We start from the raw sequence: 20,252 nt of genomic DNA on the forward strand, positions 1-20,252 counted from the left end.
CCTGCAATTTAACCTTCAAAGTTCCCAGACGCCGCCAACTGCACCATCCCCGCGCCTGCCAATAGGGCTCGTTCTTCAGGAGTAGTGATACAGCACAGGCGGGGTGGGCTGTGCAGCCACAGACAGCACACGCTCCTGTTGCTGGTCACCCTCCCGGGGCCAGGTCCAATCCCTGAAGAACCACTGAGAAAGAATCCGGAGCCCGTCTGGGCCCTGGGCGGGAATCATTCGGGCCACTACCGCGGTGCCCGCGCTGCACTCCCTGGGCTGGACCAAACGCGCCCGCGCCGCCGCACGGTCTGGGCGGTGTCCGCATCCGGCACGGCCGCACCCTCCCGCCCCGTGGGCCCGCAGCTGGGGGCCGGAGGCCGGATGAGGCGGGACCCAGGCAGGGAGGAGCCGCGGCCGGAAAAGTGCCTGCACCACGTGACCCCCCCGGTCGCCCGCCTTTTAAAAGCAGGCGCTTCCCAACCCCCTTGTTCTTCAAGTCCGCGGCGCTCTGCTCTGGATTCGGAAACGGATACCATGTGCGCCGCTCAGCGCTCGGCGGCCGCCCTGGCGGCGGCAGCCCCGCGCACAGTGTACGCCTTCTCCGCGCGCCCTCTGGCCGGCGGGGAGCCCTTCAACCTGTCCTCCCTGCGGGGCAAGGTGCTGCTCATTGAGAACGTAGCATCGCTCTGAGGCACAACGGTGCGGGACTACACCCAGATGAATGACCTGCAGCGGCGCCTTGGACCCCGGGGCCTGGTCGTGCTCGGCTTCCCCTGCAACCAGTTTGGGCATCAGGTGCGCCTAACCGGGCGGAGCGGGGGTGGGCGTGCTACCCGGGTTAGGAGCGCCCGCTGGTGCTCCGCCGGGTCCCAGGGCGCGGAGAGGCGGGCCTTCGCCTCGCAGCACTCCGACGCTTTTCCCGGCTGAGGTTCAAATCCACCCTGGAGTTACGCAACAAAGGTCACAGTCGGGTGACTCATGGAAAACTCCAGGTTTGCGGTTAGGCTTCCCTTCCCCCTCGCAGCCCTGGTTCCCAGCTGCTCTCCCCTCTCGCAGGAAAACGCCAAGAACGAGGAGATCCTGAATTGCCTGAAGTACGTCCGACCAGGCGGCGGGTTCGAGCCCAACTTTATGCTCTTCGAAAAGTGCGAGGTGAATGGCGAGAAGGCGCATCCGCTCTTCGCCTTCCTTCGGGAGGTTCTGCCCACGCCAAGTGACGACGCCACTGCTCTCATGACCGACCCTAAGTTCATCACCTGGTCCCCGGTGTGCCGCAACGACGTCTCCTGGAACTTCGAGAAGTTCCTGGTGGGCCCAGACGGTGTGCCTGTGCGCAGGTACAGCCGCCGCTTTCTGACCATCGACATCGAGCCTGACATTGAAACCCTGCTGTCCCAGGGGGCCTCTGCCTAGGGTGCCCCTCCCACCCTTGCTGCTTGGCGGTCAGCGCTGCTCTCCAGGGATTTTGCCCATGAAGGTGTTCCCTCTAAACCTACGTGGAGGAATGCCTGATGTCCAGGAAAATCCCCTGAGGTGGGCGCTGGTCCTATCCATCCCAGCCTCCCCTTTCCCAGACCACAGCTCCTCATGAATAAAGTGCCAGATGTGAGCAGAACTGTGCGTGTCCTGTGTCATTGTCAGTGGGGGACACCTTTCCTACTAATCTCATTATCCTAGGGCTGGGAGCTTAAGCCCCCATTTCTTAGCTGGCCTTACCTAGCCAAACATGAATATTCCAACACTTTGTCTGCAGTGGAATCCACTCTTTCCTTTGTGGGAATCCAGGCTTCTCTCCCAGTGTTTCTCCCTCTGCCAAGACATTCAGCAAGGCCATCCTGAGGCCCTGTTACAAAAGAAAGTCTTTATTTAAAAAAGAGGAAGATGAGTCAAGGGCTGAAACTGCCTAACCCCCTCCCTGGAGTTATGCCTCTCCTTTCTGAGTATCTGTTCAGCTCAAAATGACCTTCACAAATAACACCCTGAGCTGCCATTCACATTTGTTTAGTTTGTGGCCTTGTAACTGCAGAGCCAGCCCAAACTGGCCCTCCTCTGTTGATACCAAGATAGTGAGTTGTTCTTCAGAGACAACAGAACAAAACCACAAATGCAGCCCAGAGCGTGTGCAGAGGAGAAAATTTTTAACCTCTAATAATGCCTGAAATCAAAGTTTCTCCACCTCCACCCCTCCTCCCTGACATAGAATCAAAAGAACCTGGACATAACCATAACCTGAACACTTTGAAAAGTGAAAGGTCCATTGTCCAGGAAGACCATACCTTAAATGGCCAAGTTCTAATGCCCTCCAATCAAAACCTGCCACACTAGCGCTTCTGCATACTAACCCATCCTCCCCTAACTCAATAAAGTTTGATCAAACTCCAGATTCAGTTCAGTTTAGTGGTGTCCAACTCTTTGCGACCCCATGGACTGCAGCATGCCAGGCCTCCCTGTCCATCACCAACTGCCAGAGTTTACTCAAACTCATGTCCATCGAGTTGGTCATGCCATCCAGCCATCTCATCCTCTGTCATCCCCTGCTCCTCCCACCTTCAATCTTTCCCAGCATCAGGGTCTTTTCCAATGAGTCAGTTCTTTGCATCAGGTGGCCAAAGTATTGGAGTTTCAGCTTCAGCATCAGTCCTTCCAGTGAATATTCAGGACTGATTTCCTTTAGGATGGACTGGTTGGATCTCCTTGCAGTCCAAGGGACTCTCAAGAGTTCTCCAACACCACAGTTTAAAAGCATCAATTCTGCGCTCAGCTTTCTTTATAGTCCAACTCTCATATCCATACATGACTACTGGAAAAACCATAGCTTTGACTAGACAGACCTTTGTTGACAAGGTAAGGTCTCTGCTTTTTAATATGCTGTCTAGGTTGGTCATAACTTTTCTTCAAGGAGTAAGCGTCTTTTAATTTCATGGCTGCAGTCATCATTTGCAGTGATTTTGGATTAGGGACACGGATTTGAGTCTTGCCTCCTGAGTCCTTGCCCATTGACCTCCCAGGTAAGGTCACCTCCCAGTAAAACTCTTCTTCTGGATGCCAGAGACTTCCCTAGTGTTTCAGTGGCTAAGACTCCAAGCTCCCAACTTGGGGGCCAGTGTACAGTCTCTGGTCAGGGAACTAGAATCCAGGTGCTGCAACTAAGGATCCCATGTGCCACAACTGAGATCTAGTGCAGGCATAAAAGAAGTAGGTACTTCTATGCCCATCAGGCAGCCAGTCCTGTTTTTGGTAATAGCTTCTCCAGGTGTTAGGACCATATAAGTCTACTTTACACAGTTGGTAGCTCATGTGACATAACTTTCCCCAGAACACTGCTAGATCTTTGCATAGGTCTACCCAGCGCTTCTGTCTGCTCTGAAGCTGTGCTTACTGGTTGCTGCCACTCAGGTAGTCAACAGAGTACACAGTTGGTTGCTCTGACCCTGCCCAGCAGTTGCAATTTCAAAGCCAGGCTCAGGGCCGGGCATATCTTGGAGGCCAGCTGCCATTTCCCAGGTGTGGCTCAGCTGTGGTCCCTGCTGTCAGTAATCTCTTGAGACAGACAGATCTGGAGCCACTTCCTATCACTGCACAAGGGACTCTGCAGGGGTATACACAGTGAAGCTGCTTCTATATTTTTTTCAAATTTTTTTTTTTTAAAATACGGACCGCTTCTCGAATTTGTATGTCATCCTTGCACAGAGGTCATGCTAATCTCTTATCACTGCAATTGGAGTATATCTGCTCCCGAAGTGAGCATTGCAGTGAAGCTTCTGTTTGGACAGACAAGCACCCAGATACTTCGTTATCACTCCAGAATGTGGTCCAGAGATTCTGGGGTCCCAGTGTTCATGGTCACATCAGTGACTCAAGTCCCTGCTGTGTTGGAATCAACTCTGAAGAACTTCTCTTCCAACCCTAAGCAGAAAGCTTTGCTGCTGTTCTCCCCCTCTGTCTGCCCTTAGTTCATTAAGGGCAGTAACTGTTCTGGCTCCCTCTTCCTCCATCATCAACAGGCCTACCACCTCCCTCTGGCTTCAAGGCCTCTCCACCTCAGCTTTTTTTTTTTTACTTTTTGGCTGCTCCACATAGCGTGTGGGATCTTAGTTGCCCAACCTGGGATGAAACCTGTGTTCCTGGCATTGGAAGCACGGAGTCTTCACCACTAAACTGCTAGGGAAATCCCCTCCACCTCAGATTTTGAGTCCCCTCTGAGGTGACCAAAGGCCAAGTTCCATTGCCCATTTAGACCCCACCCTATCTGTGCCCCTCTTAGAACCAAGACTTGATGACATCTGTGAGTGACTTGTCTCACCTCAGAGGGTGAGAGTCTGGGTGCCCAGTGACTCACCCCTCATCACCTACTTTTTTTTCTTCTTCAGTTTATGCCTTGAGCTCTAAGAGAAAGGAACTTCTGAGATCCCCCCATGTAGCTGACGCAGCCTGGCTGGTGACTACTCCTCCTCAGACTTGGAAGTTGCCCGCCTCCTTTAACTGTCTTTTCCCACTCTCTCTTTTTCAGGAAGACTCAGTTTAAAGCTCCACTAAGGGTTCATCTTTCTTCGCATAAACTAGACCTCTTCCCCGAAAACACACACCACCCTACTGCTACTGGCTGGGACCTGCACCCACTCCACCCCATTATGAATCAGCAGCTCGAATTAACAAGTAAAAGTGAAGGAATCCCAGCAAGTCTGCCTGAGGTAGTACTGCCTCTGGGACACTGCCTGATCTGGGAGCGGGCAGCAGAACTGAGTCCACAGGTCTTCCGAGAAGGGCTGGGCCCTGCTGTTATGCAACAGGTTCAGAAGCCTCCATTTCAGAAGCTCTTCCAGAAAGGCTAGTTTAAACTTTTTTTAAACATTAAATCTGATAAATCACGTATGTGTATATTGCACCATTACGTACACAGTAAATAGTTTAAATAGTAAATAGTTTACAGATTTGTCAACTATACCCCAGCAAAGCTGAAAAAAACAAAATCTGATACAACCCATTTGGTCAGGCCCTTCTTGCACAATTAGCCCTTTATCAGATGACTTCCTTCTTCGGTCTCCATGCAGTTTAACGGACAACACTTAAAACAAGTTTATTTTCAGAGAGGCATTCCTGGCCTGATCAATCTTTTCTCGTATTTTATTTTTTTTGGGGGGGGGGGAGGCACACCCTGCAGCATGCAGGATCTTAGTTCCCAGATTAGGGATCCACTCTGTGTCCCCTGAATTGGAAGCACAGAGTCTTAACCACTGGACCACCAGGGAAGTCCCTCTCATAAGTTTTAACTTTGGGGTAATACTGAGTGAAAAATACCGGCTAACAATTTCCCCAGGAGAAATAAATCCATCCATGGCATGGATTTATAAAGACTGAACAGGGATCCAGGTCCAGTACTCCAAATTTGGCAGGTTTTTGTTACTATGGTCACCAAATAGGCTGGAAGAGCGTGCTTTCATAGAGGTGTGACACACCTGTGCTGGCACTAAAATAAAACCCAGCTGGCGCTGCTCAGCAAGTTACTGGGCATCGGGAACTGCTGGACTGGGAAGTGGGAGCTCAGATGAGAGAGGTTCTTGCCCAAGGAGTGAGGGCTCATGGGCCCTGGCCCTGAGGGTAACAGGGAAGCCGACTTGAGATCGGACATCCTTCAGCTTTGACCTACCCAAGAGCTCAACTCCAGACCTGTCACGTGAAAAAGCAAAAACAAAATCACCAGGTGGGTCACTTGGTGGTGGGCATTCTGTAAGTTGCATCCAGAAGCATTGAAACTGACAGGACATGACAGTGATGTACTGGGCAGAGGTCCAGCAGCCTTGCCGTCATTCATCCTGCAGACAGAAATCCTATTCCCAGCACCCCTGCCAGGTCTAGGGTAGCCGTGGCCAGCAAGGCCAAGACAGGAGACCCAAGAACAGGCGCACTTAATCCAACTGCCTAGGGTCAGGCAGTATCCAGGCACACATTCAGCCCACCTTGGATGGCGTCCTACAGTCCTGCGTTATCTGTTGCCCCGGCCTCTGTCCCCAGCTTGTGACTGTGCCTGGGTACCTGTGTATGAATCTAAAGAAGCCCTGGTCTGGGACTTCCCTAGCGGTCTCCAGTGGTTAAGACTCTGTTGTTCCAATGTAGGCGGTGTAGGTTCGATCCATCACTGATCAGAGAATTAAGATCCCACATGCCCCAAGGCGTGGTTCAAAAAATAAATAAAATAAAACAGCCTATTCCTAAGCTCTCTAAAAAAAATTTTTTTTAATTTTTTTTTAAGGTTTGTAGTTATTTTATTTCCACAGAAATTTCCCTCATTAAATGCCCAATGGCTCATATCATCCAGCAAATATTCTCTACTTCTTAGTCTTAACATATGGTTCAACTGGCATCTAATAAACAAAAGGTGACCAGATGAGAAATGGACTTAAATTGTTTAGAGAAAAGAGTAATATCTTTTCTTTGGTCTGTCCAAAAATGAAAAATAAAGAAGCCCTGGCCCCTGAGGATTTCTTGGCAGACTCACTATGCATCCTCAGAGGCCAGGAGGGATGTTAAGCATACCTTTGTTTCCTATACCAGTTGCTTATATTACATTATTTTCTTCCTAGGCAAGTGTCTACAGCATCACCCTTCATGTTCCCCTAGCACTTTTTCCCCCCTGGCACTTTTATCACACAATGCACTATAATTACATGTGAAAACATCTTCCCCAGCCACGATAGCTGTGAACCCCTGGAGGGTAGGGGCTGTTAGTACATAATAGACTATTACTCAAAGGAAAAAATGACTACTATCTGGATAATTCTTTCATTCATTCACCCAAGAAATGCCTACTGAGAATTTGCTCTGTGCAAAGGGCAAACACACACAATTAATACCTAAATACTTTTTTAAGGTTCAGATATTGATGGTAACAGAATTCAAGCAGGAAGAGAAGGCACTGCCACACCCAGGCCCAGGGTGCAACACCTTCCTTGCCCAATCAGGGCTGCCTATTGACAGGGGCATAACCAGAATGGAATCTGCAACAGCATGAGTCTCCAACATGGGAAAAAATGACCCCACATCCTCTGTGAGATTCCTTCAGTTTTTTCTCTCTGTTACCTTCCTCGGTGTATGTGTTCAGTTGCTCAGTTGGGTCCAGCGATTTGTGACCCCTATGGACTGCAGCCCACCAAGCTCCTCTGCCCTTGGAATTTTCCAGGCAAGAATACTGGAGAGGGTTACCATTTCCTCTTCCAGGGGATCCTCTCAACCCAGGGATGGAACCCATGTCTCCCACATCTCCTGTACTGGCAGGCATATCCTTTACCACTGAGCCACCCTGGAAACATCACCCTCCCCCAGTAAATCTACCCCTTATACCACAGAGGTGATAGTGTCACTGATAAGACATTTAATTCTTCTAAAATGTATCTCTAGAGCCTTTCTCTTTTTCACTGTCCCCAGGCAAGCTAAAAAAGCAGGCAAAAAAAAAAAAAAAAAAAAAAAGCACAGGCAAGGAGGAAACAAAAAATATTTCTCTCCTGATGCCACCTCTAATCCAAAGGTGCTCAATATTTGTGAATACAGCCACACGTGCTCTGTGACTGCTAGGCAGGTGTAGACCAAGGGTGACTGGGGAGGAGGTTTAGAGTAAGCCATAGCACCAGCCAAGGAAAGGACTTTATGATTTGAAACCAAATAAAGCTTAAAGTTTACACACCCAGACATTACAAACCCTCAATTAGATCATCCCCATCCAAGACCGCGGGTATGTGACCAGTCAGTCAGGCCTGTTCCCTCTAGTTCCCTTTCCTGCTTTCCTTCCTGTTGTTGTGCTCCAAGGTCCCATGGCAATGGGTGAGTTGTTCAGTTCTGAGGTTTGGTTACCGGGCCAACAGAGGGGCCTACCAGGCCTATACCCCTCCCCTAGGGGAAACGGCCCAACAGAGAATCCAGTCCTGGGGCCAGGGTGTGTCCTGAGTTGAATTACTCAACTCCTTCCCTCCCAAATCCGTGGGTCACTCCCACAATACCAGGAACATGCACGCCAATGTTCATGGTTTCTAGTTCTGTTTTTAATGTGTAATAATCAAACGCACTATGAAAGTTTGAAAACTTTAGAAATAATGGTGATCTTCTGCTTATGAAATGTCACTTTATTCCCTGCATTTTAACTTACAACACTTGGTTATTTGAACATAAATTTTTAGGAACTACTCATAATTAGTGTACTTTTTTTTTTTTTTTTTTTTTTTTACAGCTACTGAATAGCATTGAAGAGATCCAGGCTCAAAAAAGATTTTCCAAAGTTTTCATTTTTATAATTAGGTTTTGTCCCCCTTTCTAGTGGTGCTGACTTGTCCTACTTCCTTAAGAATCTGACCCATGCCATAAATGGTATAGGAGGAACTGCTAAAAAAGGAAGAGGGAAGCAGACACTGTAATGTAGGTTCAGTCATGCCCATTAACCCAGCTTTCATTTTCCATAAATAGGACTAAAAGCAGTGGTTCTAGTTTGATAACAACTTTAACAATTTAAAAGAATTTCCACAGACAGGCACTTGGGGGTGTCAAGATCGAGATGTAGAATTATCATCATTTGATGGTGACTCTTATGCACATGGGATTAACTGCTATGTAGTTATTCAAGGCATTTTTTAAAAATTATTATTTATTTATTTGGCTGCTATGGGTCTGAGTTGTGGCATGTGGCATGTAGTTCCCTGATTAGGGATTGAACCCGGTCCCCCTACATTGGGAGTTCAAAGTCTTAACCACGGGACCACAAAGGAAGTCCCTCAAGGCAGTTTTAATTCCAAATTACCTTGCCCCACTATCTACCCAGCTGCCAAGGGGCCTCTGTTAGCAGATAGTGCTTAATATATTAATTTCAATTAGCCAAAACTCAACCTAAAAAAAGTAGTAATTCTGTTCAAATGACCTACCTCAACTTCACCAGGCCAGTTCTTTCTTCTGCACCTGTTTTTTCTCTTTCCTCACAGACGTCTTTCCAAAGGGTTCTTAGTAGGTCTGGGCTGTACCAGACCTACTGTGGGCTGTACCTCTGTGCAAAGTACCCTCAGCTATTTCTCTCTGTTCTCAAACCTCCTGCAATATCTGTATGTAGGATATATGGGACCAGCCTCCCTTCTAGCCAGAGATCTCAGGCCCTTTCAGTAGTCTGTGTCCAGCTCAACTGGCCTAATCTTCACTCTATGAGTTTCCCTGCTTGTTCCAGAAATTTCCTTTAACCCCTTTAGTCTCCTCCCCTTTAACATGCACCATCATTTCTATGCTTTCAAGATCACACTCAAAAGGTACTCAAGTGAAAGGCTCCGTTTCACAGCTTGGGGTCTCAGTCTTTGATTTATACCCTTTAACGGTGCTTATCACACACTACTTGACTTGGTGCTTATTTGTGGAATAGCTCCTCTTCTCTATTAGATTGGGTAAAGCAGGGGTCTTCATCCTCTGCGATCTAATGTCTGACTGTCTGAGGTGGAGCTGGTGTAAAAACAATAAAGGGCACAAGAAATGTAATGCGCTTGAATCTTCCCCAAGGCCACCCAACACTCCGCCTCCCACCTCAAGAAAACAGTTCTTCCACGAAATAGGCCCCTGGTGCATAAAAAAATGGGGATCTGGAGAAGGAAATGGCAACCCACTGCAGTATTCTTGCCTGGAAAAGTCCATGGACAGAGGAGCTTGACGGGCTGCAGTCCATGGGGTTACATGACTGAGCATGTGTGCATGAGGGTGGAGGGTGATGGGTTGGTAGCAATAAACTGGCAGAACTAAAAAAAAAAAAAAAAAGGGATTACTGGATAAAGGCAGGTACTGAGTCATATTTGTCTAATTTTTCTGAGGGCAGGAGGTGCTAGACACATATAGTCTAGCCCTCCAGAAGGAGGGCTGTGTTTCTTGTAGGCACGGTCGAGTGGGAGCCATAACGTGTTCAGGCTATTGTACTTTGTTGCAACAACAAAGCAGCAGCCTGGGTACCTGATGTGGAGAATATACCTTGACCGCTCCTCCCACCCCCGTTGCTATCGCCCCCCTGTGGCTGCTTGCCTGCCCGATAAAGTAGGTAGCTCATTGGAGAGCTTGTGGAATTCGGCCTGGGCCAAGTGATTCTGGGGTTAAGACAGAGATGATTGAGAATATTCCCGCAGGGCCTGCCGGACAGGGATCAGGAGTTCACGTTTGGGCAGATAAGGGCTCGCCTGAGGTCTCCGCTGAAAGCGGAATGGCTGGAGTGAAAACAAGAAAATCTAGTTTCAGGACTCCTCGCACCTGGCGCTGCGTTGATTTAAGACAAGGATAACCCCGCAGGCCAGAAGAGGTACCCGAAGTGTCGTGGAGCCTGTGGTGTGACTCCTCGAGATCGCCGGGCTGGACTCAGAAAGGTGTGCCGGACAACGCCGGCTCCGCGACGCCTGCCTGGCTGAGAACACTGCAGCTCTTTCCCGACGCCCGCCTCCTCTTCCGGCCCCGCTCCCGGCTCCACTGCGCACGCGCGGAGGAGTCCGGGGCGGGTGGGGGTTGTGGTGGTGCGCCGTTAGGGGTGGGGGAAAGCAAGGGGCGGGCCGGCGCCCCCGGCCGCCGCACGAAGAGAGGCTTGCGTGCGCGCACGTGAGTGCGTGCGTGCGCGCGTGGGCGCGGTCCACAGCACGCTGTGCGCGAGGCGGATGTCCGGGCCGGCTGGGCTGGGGCTGCGGACGAGATGGCGGAAGGCGGAGGGTACCGTGAGCGACCGGATGCGGAGACCCAGAAATCCGAGCTCGGGGCCTTGATGAGGACCACTCTCCAGCGAGGGGCGCAGTGGTGAGCGCCGGGCCCGCCTTTCTGCCCCACTGGGCCAGGGGCCGGCGCTCGGGTGTTCAGGCCCGGCCCCTCTTGCCCGGCTTGGCTAGAGGCTGGGCAGGGCAGATGTTGGTGACTCTGAGAGTGGCTGGACTCCCGCCCCTTAGGGAAGAGAGCACTGGATGAAAGCGTGGGTGGAGCTGAGGGTCGTCCGGTCTTCTTGGAGCCCCAGGGGGCGTATCCAGCGGAGGCTTGGGGCTACGAGATGGAAAGAAGGGGAGTACTCCCGGGGACCTTGCGGTTGAGGAGAGTCCTTTACCTTTGAGAATTCACTTTGTGATTTTGGGCGAAGGCGTTCACACCTCACAGACCCTGGCTTCTTATTTTTAAGATCAAGATAACGATATTTGGTGCCCTCGCCCTCAGGTGCTTGAGGTGTAGATAAGTAGATACTCTGTAACTTGTAAGCTGCTGGACAGACGTCAAGGTCAGTAGCTGAACAATTGTCTGAGTGTCCCAGGTTATTTTGGTAGCAAATGTTAAAAATAATGGCAGCAGCGTTTCGGGAGTGAAAGAGGCGGGTTAGCCTAGAGCCTAGTCGAGCAAGTCTGAGTAAGTTTTTCTTAATAAATTATCTAGTACCAGGGACAGTACTTCCGCTAGTGAAGAGATTCCTGGGTGGTATTATTGTGTGGAAACAGAAACTGGGGCTTGGCGTTGCACTGAATGTGGTTGAGCAACCCTTTTTTAAGAAACGATGGTGGTGGTGATAATGGCTGTATTACAGTGACAGAGAAATTGAACAGGGAAGAGAAACTAGGAATTCAGTCGTTACAGTGTCCTTGAGCTGGCCAAGCTGTGATAGGCAGAGGAGGCAGAAGTACTTGATATCCCGAATCGTGGTGACACGTGAAGAATAGTCAGCAGAAGCAGAGGAGGTTTCAGATAGACTAAAATCACACAGTAAAAGTGTTCAGAGAGAAGAGAGCATTTTAGAGATGTGGATATATTTATGGATCCTTGTGGCCTCAGGGAAGCTGGCTGGTCTCTGAAGTGTGTTGGTTATAAAATTTGAAGGACTCACCAATGTAATTGTTATGCTTTGTTCCCCTATAGAGGTTTCCCCCTCCTTCTGTCTTAATTGTATTAATAAAACAGCACGATGATACTTTTAAAATATAACCAGGTCAACATAATGCTTTTTGATAAGATAAACACACCATGACATTGTATGTATATATGTGTGTATATATCTATATAAGTCTGTATGTATATATGTGCACGTGTCTGTATATATACATTATATATATATATACACACACATACACACACGTTTGGTCCTCAAAGGAAAACTGAAGTGTGTTATGTTGTTACCTTATTTTTAGAAAGAAAATTGGTTTAATGCTCTTCACATGAAGCAAAGCAGTGTATCCAAACTGCCTGCCTGGACAAGGACCTCTGTAAAGATCATTATGAAAGTAATGACATGGTCATTAGCAAATAAGGTTTTCCCCATAGAAAGAATTTCTTTAAACAAGCATTTTTGAAGCTAGCCATTTCCTTCCTTTTACTTATTCTTTTAACAGCCGTTTCACTTAGTCAGTGCATCCCCTGGGCCAGGCTTTCTGTTCCAGGCCCAAGAGGGCCTGGCCTGCTCCTGCTCTTGAGAGTGTGTTTTTTTAGTAGGGATTGCTTGTTCCCCAAGTGGAAGGACCCTAAAAAATGTAGGGAGCAGCTGCAGAAATGTACAACCTCAGGTTTTCAGGTACAGTCCCTTTTTGTCTGTCTCTAGGTATCTTATTGACAGCCGGTGGTTCAAGCAGTGGAAGAAGTACGTGGGCTTCGACAGCTGGGATATGTACAATGTGGGTGAACATAATCTGTATCCTGGCCCGATAGATAACTCCGGACTCTTTTCAGGTACAGTACCCTGTTGCTTTTCTAACTGAAATGTCCACTGGGGTAAACTGAGGTCATGGTGGCCTGAGGTTGTGTTTATACCTGTTTGCCACAGGTATCATGAACCTGACTTTCTTACTGTGAGAGGATAGAAACAAGGGGCCTTGACTTGGGTCTATAGCAGAAGTGTTTGCAGGCCCTCACAGAGAAGTGAAGCTGCTTTTTTCCTGAATTAACTCCTTTTAGTAAAAGCAGAAATGTCCTAGTGAGGAATGTCTGGAGGAATGTCTGCCTGTCCCTCTTTATCATTTCTTTTTTTCAAGTTCTGCTAGAGATTTGAGATTACTATATTGAATGGAAAGAAACGGGATATTATTTTGAAACTGCATCTGGAATCTGAAATTTAGGAACCAGAATTTTCTGTTACCTTTGCAGTGGGACAAATTGTAGACCTGACAACATTCATCAGGCATTGCTGTGGTGGCCATGTTTGTCAGAGAAGTAGTGTGAGGGGAGGTGGAAGTTAGTAGAGTTAGGAACACAGACCAGCTCGTCATGGAAGAAGTGACTGAAAAAGTGAAGTGTGACATGGCCGAGCTTGGCTTGCGCCTTTGGATGCATAGAAACGGCAGTTGGCCTTTCCTCGGCCTTTTTTCTGCCTTGCTTTTAGACTCCCGTGCAAGCATGACAGATGATCTGTTGCCTGGGCCCACAGTCAAGGCAGCAGGAAGGCAGACGGTGCATGAGGCTTGATTCAGATACCTAACACCATCCTGGGTGTTTTAAAAAAACGAGCAGTGCTTCAGTGTATACCTTATTTTTTGGGAGATATGAATGACATAGTAATGTTACAGGCTTTTCTTCCTGTTGTAGGTGGAAGTATACCATGAAGTTGCCCCAAAGGATCATTGTATTGTATTTGCACTTTGTTCATTTCCATCTTTATTTGAGAAGGAGAATTCTTAAGGCTTAGAAAAAATTTTTGTTAATTGAAAGATACTGCTTTATAATATTGTATCGGTTTCTGCCATACATCAGCATGAATCAGCCATAAGTATACATATGTCCCCTCCCCTTTGAACCTCCATCCCACCTCCCATCCCACTTAAGGCTCTTAATAGTATTGGTGTTGAGAATCCTAGAGCTGGAGGGACCCTCAAGTCATTTGCTATGACCTTCAGCTGAGGGCAAGCATTTCTTCTGTTGTCTTTCAATTCGATGTCACTGGATTAGGCTGGAAACATTTGTTGTGTGCTTGGGAGGCGAGAAGTACATTCCGTTCAGACCCTGGAACATTGACAGAGCAGGAATGGCCTATCTCTAGCCAATGAGGGCCGCCCTCTTAGCTCTTGGACTCTCAGTCACCTGCCAGTCCCAGTCTGGCTGCCTGCCGCCCACGGTCATGGGAGTTGCCTCTATAGAAGGGGCTCTTGAAGGAGTGGGAAGGAGTGGGTAGGGCATATCCTCACTAATGCAGTCTGCTCATTTCCTCTCTCATTTTCCACTTCTGCCCTTCCTGTATATATGAGGGAACCCTTATGCCAAGACCAAGTTGTGCTCTCATTTTTTCCCCTTTATTTGCTCTGTTGAAGAAATTTGCAAAGGCTCAGTCCTTATTGCAAAACCCCTGTGTGCTTTTTACTATGATGCCCTTTGACTGATGCAATTTTAAGTAAAAATGATGAACTGTATTGAGAATTCCAGTTAAGTTCCTGTGTTTGCCTTGAGTGTCATAAGAATGACATGTTTGAGAAAATCGTCACTGAGCCTCAGAGGAGAAAGCCCTGTAGAACTGATGTACTTGGGGTTAATGATGCTAAAAGCTCTTGGCTCCTTTCCCACCTTTAAAGGTCTGTGGCTGCTGTTGGGCACAGCATGGGTAGCCAGACCTGCATAGTTTTAGTGTTAGAAATGAAGAAGGTATATGTCTCCAGGTAAGATTGGTGAAGAACGTTCGTGAGTTTTAATTTGCGAATCAGAGAAGACCTTGGAGTTGAGGTGTGAAGCTTTCGTATCAAGTACTCCTCCTGGATCATCCTTCTGTTGCTGAATAGAAAACGTATGATCTGTCAGTGTGAATAATTGTGCCAGAGCTGCTGTGGAAAACAGTTGGCTCATCAGTGAGGAGCCACTTTTTTTTTCCCTTTTAAATTATGGTGAAATACACATAAAACTTACCATCTAAATTTATTTTATTATTACTGTTATTTTGGCCTTGCCTTGTGACACATGGGGACTTAGTTCCTTGACCAGGAGTTGAATCTGTGCTCCCTGCAGTGTAAGTGCAGAGTCTCAATCACCAGACCATCAGGAAAGTTGTACTATCTAAATATTTTTAAGTGTTGAGTAGTATAAAGTATATTTACATTGGTGTGAAGCCAATCTCCAGAACTTTTTTATTTTGTAAAACTGAATCTCACAACTTCCCTGGTGGTTCAGTGCCTAAGACTCTGCGTTCCCAAAGCAAGGGGTCTGGGTGCAATCCCTGGCCAGGGAACTAGATCCCACATGCCACAACCAAGCACGCATGAAGTAGCGAGAGCCCGCACACCACAGTGAAGACCCAGCATGTCCTAAAGAAATAAATACAAATGTCAAAATAGCAGCAACTGAATCTCCATACCCATTAGACAGTAGTTCCAGTCTCCTTTCTCCCAGACCCTGGCAGCCATCATTGTACTTTTTGTCTCTGATTACTCTTGATTCCTAGTATAAGTGGAGTCATACAGTATTTGTCTGTCTCTGACCAGCTTTTTGCATTCAGCATAAGGTCCTCAAGGTTTATCCATATTATGGCCTGTCAGAATTTCTTTCTTTTTAAAGGCTAAATGATACACCACTGTGCTTATACACGGCATTTTGTTTATCCATGCATCCTTCTCACTTTGGGATTCCTGTTCTCCAAGGCTATTTAGTGTCTTTCCTTTTTCCTTGGAAATGACAGAGGCAAAGGTGAACCAGATAGGAAGCCCTGGTCATCTTGTGAGTGCTGCTTTTGGCTTTTATTTTTAACATTGCCTGCCTTGTACAGGTGAGTTACACCATTGTGGGCACTGTCTGCTCCCCTGGCTGTGTGGCTTCGCTTGTCTGGGAGAGAATAGTGGCACTGTTGCAGGAGTGGGTGCTGATGTGCACAGGCTTAGCAGGGGCGCTCCCTGGGTGGGAGGTGGTCAGTCTTCCCTTGATCCAGTCCTGTGGGCTTCCCTTAAGAGAGTGTATTTCAAACCATGCATGTCCTTTTCTTTCTTTTTTGGTTGTGCTGGGTCCTCTTTGCTGCACATGGGCTTTCTCTCATTGCAGTGAGCAGAGACTACTCTTTGTTGTGGTGCACCGGCTTTTCATTGCAGTCGCTTCTCTTGTTGCAGAGCACAGGCTCTAGGCACCTGGGCTTCAGTAGTTGTAGCACGCAGGCTCAGTAACTGTGGCTCGAGGGTTTTAGTTGCTTGGTGGCATGTGGAATCTTCCAGGACCAGGGATGGAACCCGTGTCCCCTGCATTGGCAGGCAGATTCCTATGCAGTGTACCACCAAGGAAGTCCATGGATGTCCTTTTCTGAATCCCAGTTGCCTCCATGTGGGGGTGTAAGATGGATGCTTCACATGTTAAAGAAATTCTCTCTCTGTATGGCTAGTGTCCAGCTGAGTTTTTGTCTTGGAGTTTTGGACACTAAGAATGGTAAATGACTCTTGGTAAAAATAAATTTAACTTCATTGACGTGTTCATTTGCTTGCTTAGTAAATCTTTCAAAGAAAGGTGATATCTGATTTCAATGCAGTTTCATTCAGCAGAATATTGTTAAATATTCATAATAAAACATTTTTAATTGTGGATCTGGACGCACTTTGAAAATGTAAATCGGGGTTTTTCTCTTCTTTCTTTCCTTCTCCCTCCAATTTTGGAAGAAATACAAGTTCCTCACAAACTGCTCAGAAATCACAGCTAAAGATAATCATCCAGGTCTGCTCTATGTTATAGCCAGTGACAGAATTTTGGAGTTTTGTACTTGTTCCCATAAATACTTTTCTTGTTTCTGAAAAGTAGATGAAAATCATGTAAAACAAGCATTTCTGGGGAGAAGAGCAGTGAGCTATGTGCTGTTTTCCTTTTTCAGATCCTGAGAGTCAGACCTTAAAGGAACATTTAATTGATGAATTGGACTATGTTTTGGTCCCAGCAGAGGCCTGGAATAAGTTACTAAACTGGTATGGCTGCGTAGAAGGCCAGCAGCCCATTGTCAGAAAAGTGAGTACCTGCATTGTCCCACCCGCTGGTCAGTGTCCGTGAGTGCTCCCTGGCACTGACTGCTTTTGCTTTCCTGGGGTACAGACGTTCCTAAGCTGTTGAATGGAGGCCTCCAAACATCACAGCTGCCCAGTGGCTTGGGATATGTCCAGAAGTACAGTGAGATCGCATTTTGGAAGCTTCTTTGAGGGAAAGTTCACTTGGCATATGGACACATAGTAATGTGCTGCTTCTTGTTTAACTTAACTTTTCTGATACTGCTCTTCCGCCTGTAGTTAGGAATCTCTGATCACATTGTTGAGTACCTCGGAAAACAGGTGTTAATAGCCGAGAAAAGAACAATATCTAAGGGAAGGCAGGCCCTGGGAGAGAAACCCAGCTTGTCAACCCCTCTGGTGGCCAGAACTCACAAGAATACCACCACCCTGACTGCCACAGTTGTTTGCTTGTCCCATCGTGGGGGACATCTCCTCTGGTGGAGGAGTAGGCACTGGGTGTGTTTCTCACTCTGCATGGTGTGCAGTTTCCCTTCTTAGCAGAGCAGGGAAGGGCTGCAGTGCTGAGGTCAAGCTTCTAAGTGTCACTCTTCAGGGCTGGAATACGTTCTTTCTCCAACCTGAAACCTGGGACTCTGAGAGGGGTTAGGAATCAAATGGTGAGGGGCAGGCCAGCTTTCACAGGTGTCCCCTAATGCCGACAGTCCTGCTGTGTGGTGAGCATACTGCCCAAGGATTTAACTGTGTTCTCCAGGCCCTGATTCCACAGACCCTGCAAGGGGAATCATCACGATCTCCACTTAGAGATGAACAGTGACTTTCCTGTTGTGCCCTCTTGTTGCTAGCTCTGGTTCCATCGCGATGCTCTTGGTTGGTCCTAATGAGTGGAAATAAGATTTTTTTTTTCCTTTGAGAGTTATGTTTTATTTGGTGGAAATTTTTAGAACTTCAAGCCCCCAGGAGACAGTATCTCAAGTGACCCTGAGAGACTTGCTCTGAGGAGGCGAGGCTTGGGGAGCCAGGTTATGGAGAAGTTTTGCAACAAAGGGCAGGTAGTCTGAACATTGAAAGATTATTGTTAAGTAAAGGAAAACCACATAATCTCAAGTGAAGGAATTTAGTGCTTTTCTGTATGGGAATATGCAAGAGTCTGGGCTCACTGAAAATATTTCTTCTTAGGCACCTCATCTATCTGGGGCCAGTGGAAATAAGATTTTTAAACTCCTGAGACACACGCCGGTGACTTTAAAGCTCACACTCGTTGTCATATATACTCTGCCTTTTGTCACTGATGAGCCATGTTGCTTCCCCAGACTGTCCGGTGTGGGGCCAGCGCTCCTTCACCTGCGCTCTCGTTTGCAGGTGGTAGAACATGGCCTGTTTGTCAAGCACTGCAAGGTGGAGGTATATTTGCTGGAACTGAAGCTTTGTGAGAACAGTGACCCCACCAACGTGCTGAGCTGCCATTTCAGCAAGGCAGACACCATCGGTGAGTCCCCTGGCTGGCATTCCAGGAAGCTAGTGAGTGTGCAGGGCATGGTGGCTAATGAGTGGGCAGGTGGGGCGCCCTCTTTAGACTTGTTACCCAGATAGTCTCGGATTATGGTTACCTGTCCTGACCTGGGCGCCTGCTTTCCAGGGCTCTCTTGTGGACAGCTAAGCCTGGCAATCATATTGTAAGAAGCACTACACATGTTCTCTGCTTACTTAACGTATGGTATGGTAATAAAGGTGAAGAAATCTCAGTGAGAAAATGGCAGACCTAGTATTTGAAACCAAATCTGTCTTAGTTCCAGAGGTTAGTTTTCTAACTATACCATGTTGCTTTTGTGTTGTAAACGGGGACCCACATCATCGAATAATGAGAAGCCTAGGGGCTGTCTTTGGGTATTTGAGTATAAAAGACGCCCCATGCAAGATGTTTGGCCTTAGGAGTCACCAAGGGGCTGAGGTCAGTCAGATCTTTTGATCCTGAGCATCCCATGACCGTCCAAAAGGACGGAAGATGAGCCTCAGCTTGCTGTGGCGGCTGTTGTCCTTGCACCGGGAGAAAGCCCGATGTGTCTCCCTGTCCCCAGCAACCATCGAGAAGGAGATGAGGAAGCTCTTCAACATCCCTGCAGAGCGTGAGACACGGCTGTGGAACAAATACATGAGCAACACCTACGAGCAGCTGAGCAAGCTGGACAACACTGTGCAGGATGCCGGGCTGTACCAGGGTCAGGTAGGAGGGCCCAGGCGTGCCCCCTCAGACAGCTCCACCAGGATGTGTGGACAGATACCTTTTTGGTCCTGAGCATGTCAGCAAGTGAGATGGTTTGCACGTTCCTAATATGGTTTCCTCTTTCACTCAGGTGCTAGTAATTGAGCCCCAAAATGAAGATGGCACATGGCCAAGGCAGACCCAGCAATCAAAGTAAGTGAACTTGTTCTCTCTTGTGGCCGGGCACACGGGTATAAGAGAGACGCCAAAGAAAAACATTTAAACCAGATGGAAAACATTTGCTTTTGTATCCAAAGTCTGTAATCCTGGCCTTTGGTAACTAGCATGCTGGGCAGCCATCCCAGGGAAAGCTGTCAGACTTGTCAACCAGGCACTGAGCCTCTGCTTTTGAGGAGGAGATGGGGAAGAGGAGGGGCCGGGATCTGGGGATGCTGCCCTGCCAAGATGTGGCTTTGTTTCTGTCAAGGGCATTTATTTTTTCCACCTATAGGCAGGGGCTTTGATGGAGGAAGAGAGGGCTCAGACATAGGGTCTTAACTACTTAAAGGTAATAGTTCCATTCCATCCCACTCTTTACCCCAGGGAGTGTTTCTGATAGTTGCCCTTGTCACTTCCTGGGGGAATTACTCTAGTACTAAACTGGGACTCCAGGCACCCCTGTCTTCAGGAGACGTTCTTGTGTGGTGTGGAGTTAATGCATGTTCTGAGAAGGGGACAGAAAGGAGTGGTGGATTTTTCATACATTGTAAGATTGGGGAATCGTGTCTGTATTCCAGTAGTTATTGGGAGGATGTTGGTCTTTGCTGTCTTAGTCAGATTTTGGACAGTGAGTGTTTTGTGGTAATGGGCTCATAGCTCTTCTATGAAATTTACAAAAGCTGTGAGCTCTCTCTTGAGAAACACAGGAAGAGGCAGCATTTTGCCAACAATCTCAAGGGTTTTATAGACCCCCCGGTAAAGCTTAGCCATGGACTTCAGTGTAAGAAACTCTGATCCCCAATTCCTGAAAAGATGACGGAATAGCTGTGTCATGCAGAATAGTGATTGTGTTCCTCCCCCACCTGACAAAGTCCATGTCCTAATCCCCAGAACCTATGAATGTGTTAGGTTCCTGGCAGGAGGGACTTTGCAGATGTGAT

At 47.8% G+C, this 20,252-nt stretch overlaps 2 protein-coding genes and 1 non-coding gene across 8 annotated transcripts in view; 2 read left to right on the top strand and 1 right to left on the bottom strand.

Annotated features, from left to right (window-relative positions):
- Window positions 1-465: 465 nt before the first annotated feature.
- On the top strand, window positions 466-1,606 carry GPX1 (glutathione peroxidase 1). The gene is made up of 2 exons (XM_019984632.2): window positions 466-786; window positions 1,048-1,606. Exons 1-2 carry the CDS (start codon window positions 526-528, stop codon window positions 1,402-1,404), a joined length of 618 nt encoding a protein of 205 aa, XP_019840191.1. The 5' UTR covers window positions 466-525; the 3' UTR covers window positions 1,405-1,606.
- A 2,030-nt stretch (window positions 1,607-3,636) lies between these two features.
- Window positions 3,637-3,739, bottom strand: LOC139178746 (U6 spliceosomal RNA). The gene has a single exon (XR_011563239.1). It is a non-coding gene; the product is annotated as a U6 spliceosomal RNA (small nuclear RNA).
- A 6,858-nt stretch (window positions 3,740-10,597) lies between these two features.
- USP4 (ubiquitin specific peptidase 4) overlaps window positions 10,598-20,252 on the top strand; it is a 39,735-nt gene continuing 30,080 nt past the window's right edge. For 4 of the 6 annotated variants that reach the window (XR_011563142.1, XR_011563143.1, XR_011563141.1 and 1 more), the window contains exons 1-6: window positions 10,598-10,773; window positions 12,545-12,672; window positions 16,763-16,893; window positions 18,252-18,378; window positions 18,968-19,113; window positions 19,244-19,305. Coding sequence is in view for 3 of the 6 variants with exons in the window: in XM_070777213.1 (XP_070633314.1) it covers window positions 10,673-10,773; window positions 12,545-12,672; window positions 16,763-16,893; window positions 18,252-18,378; window positions 18,968-19,113; window positions 19,244-19,305 (695 nt within the window). In the remaining 3 variants the exon portion in view is untranslated. The remainder of the gene's footprint in view (window positions 10,774-12,544; window positions 12,673-16,762; window positions 16,894-18,251; window positions 18,379-18,967; window positions 19,114-19,243; window positions 19,306-20,252) is intronic. The other 2 variants (XM_019984680.2, XM_019984681.2) reach the window with 2 other exon arrangements.

Source organism: Bos indicus, chromosome 22 (assembly GCF_029378745.1).
Source record: "Bos indicus isolate NIAB-ARS_2022 breed Sahiwal x Tharparkar chromosome 22, NIAB-ARS_B.indTharparkar_mat_pri_1.0, whole genome shotgun sequence".
NCBI classification, from domain to species: Eukaryota; Metazoa; Chordata; class Mammalia; order Artiodactyla; family Bovidae; genus Bos; species Bos indicus.